This window comes from Bison bison, unplaced genomic scaffold, assembly GCF_000754665.1.
Source record: "Bison bison bison isolate TAMUID 2011002044 unplaced genomic scaffold, Bison_UMD1.0 scf7180017864375, whole genome shotgun sequence".
Classification (NCBI taxonomy): domain Eukaryota; kingdom Metazoa; phylum Chordata; class Mammalia; order Artiodactyla; family Bovidae; genus Bison; species Bison bison.
The window spans coordinates 681,945-685,599 of record NW_011494947.1 but is presented as its reverse complement, the minus strand read 5'-3'; the positions used below and the strand labels follow the sequence as shown (position 1 = coordinate 685,599).

At 44.7% G+C, this 3,655-nt stretch overlaps 1 protein-coding gene across 1 annotated transcript in view; it reads right to left on the bottom strand.

Annotated features, from left to right (window-relative positions):
- The window catches only part of TSC1 (tuberous sclerosis 1), a 48,214-nt gene that overhangs the window by 29,494 nt on the left and 15,065 nt on the right, over nucleotides 1–3,655 (bottom strand). Inside the window, exon 3 of the mRNA XM_010856939.1 lies at nucleotides 2,359–2,543. Coding sequence (XP_010855241.1) covers nucleotides 2,359–2,464 — 106 coding nt within the window. The 5' untranslated portion in view covers nucleotides 2,465–2,543. The remainder of the gene's footprint in view (nucleotides 1–2,358; nucleotides 2,544–3,655) is intronic.

The following is a 3,655-nucleotide window of genomic DNA, read 5'->3' as shown; positions in this document are numbered from 1 at the left end:
GATCAATGCAAAGAAATAGAGGAAAACAATAGAATGGGAAAGACTAGAGATCTCTTCAAGAAAATTAGAGATACCAAGGGAACATTTCATGCAAAGATGGGCACAATAAAGGACAGAAACAGTATGGACCTAACAGAAGCAGAAGATATTAAGAAGAGGTGGCAGGAATACACAGAAGAACTATATAGAAAAGATCTTAATGACCCCGATAACCACGATGGTGTCATCACTCACTTAGAACCAGACATCCTGGAGGTGTGGAGTCAAGTGGGCCTTAGGAAGCATCAATACAAACGAAGCTAGTGGAGGTGATGGAACTCCAGCTATTTCAAATCCTAAAAAATGATGCTGTGAAAGTGCTGCACTCAATATGCCAGCAAATTTGGAAAACTCGGCAGTGGCCACAGGACTGGAAAAGGTCAGTTTTCCTTCCAATCTCAAAGAAAGGGAATGCCAAAGAATGTTCAAACTACCACACAATTGCATGCGTCTCACACGTTAGTACGGAGAAGGCAATGGCACCCCACTCCAGTACTCTTGCCTGGAGAATCCCATGGACGGAGGAGCCTGCTAGGCTGCAGTCCATGGGATCGCTAAGAGTTGGACACGACTAAGTGACTTCACTTTCACTTTCGTGCATTGGAGAAGGAAATGGCAACCCACTCCAGTGTTCTTGCCTGGACAATCCCAGGGACAGGGGAGCCTGGTGGGCCGCCAGAAGTGACTTAGCAGCAGCAGCACACGTTAGTAACGCTCAAAATCCTCCAAGCCAGGCTTCCACGATACGCGAACCGAGAACTCCCTGATGTTCAGCTGGATTTGGAAAAGGCAAAGGAACCAGAGACCAAATTGCCAACATCCACTGGGTCATAAAAAAAAGCAACAGAATTCCAGAAAAACATCTACTGCTTCACTGACTACATTAAAGTCTTTGACTTTGTGGATCACAACAAACTGTGAAAAGTAGCCTTAAGAGCACATGAACTACTGTCTCCTTTTTAAAACTGTTCTAGTGACAAAAATAATTCACGCCTATTGTTAACAACTCAGATTGTATCAAAGTGAATAAAACACAAGTGACGGTTTTCCTCACTGCTGGTCTCACAAGCCACTGCAGAGACAGACATTCTTGGATTTGGTGCATGTCCTTTCAAAACTTTGCATCCTGGGAGAATCGCCCACACGCAGCCCCCACATCCATACAGCCACGGTCTATGTGCACGTGTGTCTTTTCCACTCAACGAGGGGTTGTGGGAGGGTCTCCCTTCCTCCTGCTGTCACCACACCGTCCACAACAGCACCGATGACCTGCTTCCTTCTCTGCACCGAGCTCCTCGCTCTCCTCATGGCTCTACTGGTAATTCGGTCATCCACCTCCTGAAGGATACTTTGGTTTTTCCAAGTTTCTGTTACATTTCATTCAAGTGAATGAAATATGGATTCTTGTAAGTGGACCAAATGACATGTGCTGTTAATTAATGACAGATATTCCAAAAGGGGTAAACGCCCATGTATTCATTCTCCTGCTAACAACACACATTTATACGTCCAATATTTGATTTCTGCCAATCTGGTAAGCAAAAAAAGGGTACTGTTTAAACTTATATTTCTACGATTAAAAAGAGGTTCTAGGTGGCTCAGTGGTAAAGAGTCTGCCTGCCAACGCAGGAGACACAGGGTACGCAGGTTCAATCCCTGGGTCAGGAAGATCCCCTGGAGGAAGAAATGACAACCCACTCCAGTATTCCCGTCTAGAAAAATTCCATGGACAGAAGAGCCTGGTGGGCTACAGTCCATGGGGTCGCAGAGTCAGACACAACTGAGCACGCATACACGTATGTTTCATATTAAAAATGGCATATGATTTACAGATGAAACGATGTGTCTGGGATTTGTTTTAAAATACCTATGTGGGGGGGAGTCAGGGGGTTCATTGAAACAGTAAAGGCTGGGCATGCGGGGCTCCTTATGGGATTCTTACTTCTATGTTTGTGAGTTTATGTGAAGGGATTCCCAGGTGGCTCTGTGGTAAAAATCTGCCTTCCAATGCAGGAGACGCGAGCTCAATCCCTGGGTCAGAAAGATCCCCTGGAGTAGCAAATGGCCACCCATTTCAGTATTCTTGCCTGGGAAACTCCATGGACAGAGGAATTCTGGCAGGCTACAGTCCACGAGGTTGCAAAGAGTGGATACAACTAAGCAACTGAGCACGTGTATAGTACACAGCCTGTGAATAGTTCCATCACCAAGAGCTTCACACACATACAGAACGAATCCACCTGTGTATGCTTTCTCCTGGTGGTTTTAAAGACTCTCTTTAGAAGATGAAGTAGCTAACCAGGGTAGGATCTGGCTTACCAGAATTGAGATTCTCTTTAAAGACAGTTGTTACATCATCACGCACACTCAGCAGAGGGGAGTCCAGCATGGAGAGGAGCTCCCCAATATTGGCTTGCTGGGCCATTATCTGACACGAATGTGCTCTGCTGGTTCAGGACGTGCATTAAAGACTTTGAAGGTTCTTCATTGATGCCACTACCAGCCTGAAAAATAGAAGAGGAACACTGTGATAAAACGGTCCCATTTTTCCCACAAAAACCTACTTGCCAGACAACCCGAGCCATGTATTCAAAGCGGTGTTTGTCCACAACACTGTTGATCAAAGAAGCTAAGCTGTGTAAATAACAGTGTTCTTAACAAATTTATAAAAAGGAGTTCTAGGCAATGCAACAAAGAGAAACCTAATTATTTAAAAAAAAAAAAAGACACCAGTTGGAATCATCCCAGCAACTTAGTAACAGGACTAAATCGAAGTTTTATTAGTGTTATTAATTACTGCTGATTCTACCTTGGGTTTAAGCTTCAAATCAATCATTTCAAATCAAAGAGTAGATGAACCATTTTCAGAAGAACTGAAAGAATACTATCTTCCTGATAACCCCAACAGTGTCTAGAAGACAGTATGGCCTGTTAGGTCACAAGTGTATGAGTTCGAAATCTGATTTCAACCCAGGATGGTTCCTCTGTTTTCAGTTTATGCCCCTCATTCCAGACACTGATCCCACACTCCAATGCTGCTGGTTACAGCGAAGTGGGTGTGAATGAACAGGGGCATCAGGGCAAACCCTGCACCTTCAAATACTCAGTCCTTCATGGCAGTGGAGCAGTCACTTTATATAAAAAAGCAGCTCACTCTCCACGTGTCACTAGACACACTTACAACCATTCATTTCTCCCCACTATGGTTTTTAAAGCTATATTTGTAAAAACAGCTACCATTTCTTAGGCTCTGCAAACCCTTCACAAACATCATCAAATATACTCCATATATAACTACAGTATGACTGGTTCTTTTATCCCCCATTTTACAGGGAGAGGAAAAGAGATCAAGCTATTTGCTTAGTGTCACAAAGCTGCTGCTGCAGCTAAGTCGCTTCAGTCATGTCCGACTCTGTGCGATCCCATAGACGGCAGCCCACCAGGCTCCCCCGTCCCTGGGATTCTCCAGGCAAGAACACTGGAGTGGGTTGCCATTTCCTTCTCCAATGCACGAAAGTGAAAGTGAAGTCACTTAGTCGTGTCCAACTCTTAGCGATCCCATGGACTGCAGCCTAGCAGGCTCCTCCGTCCATGGGATTCTCCAGGCAAGAGTACT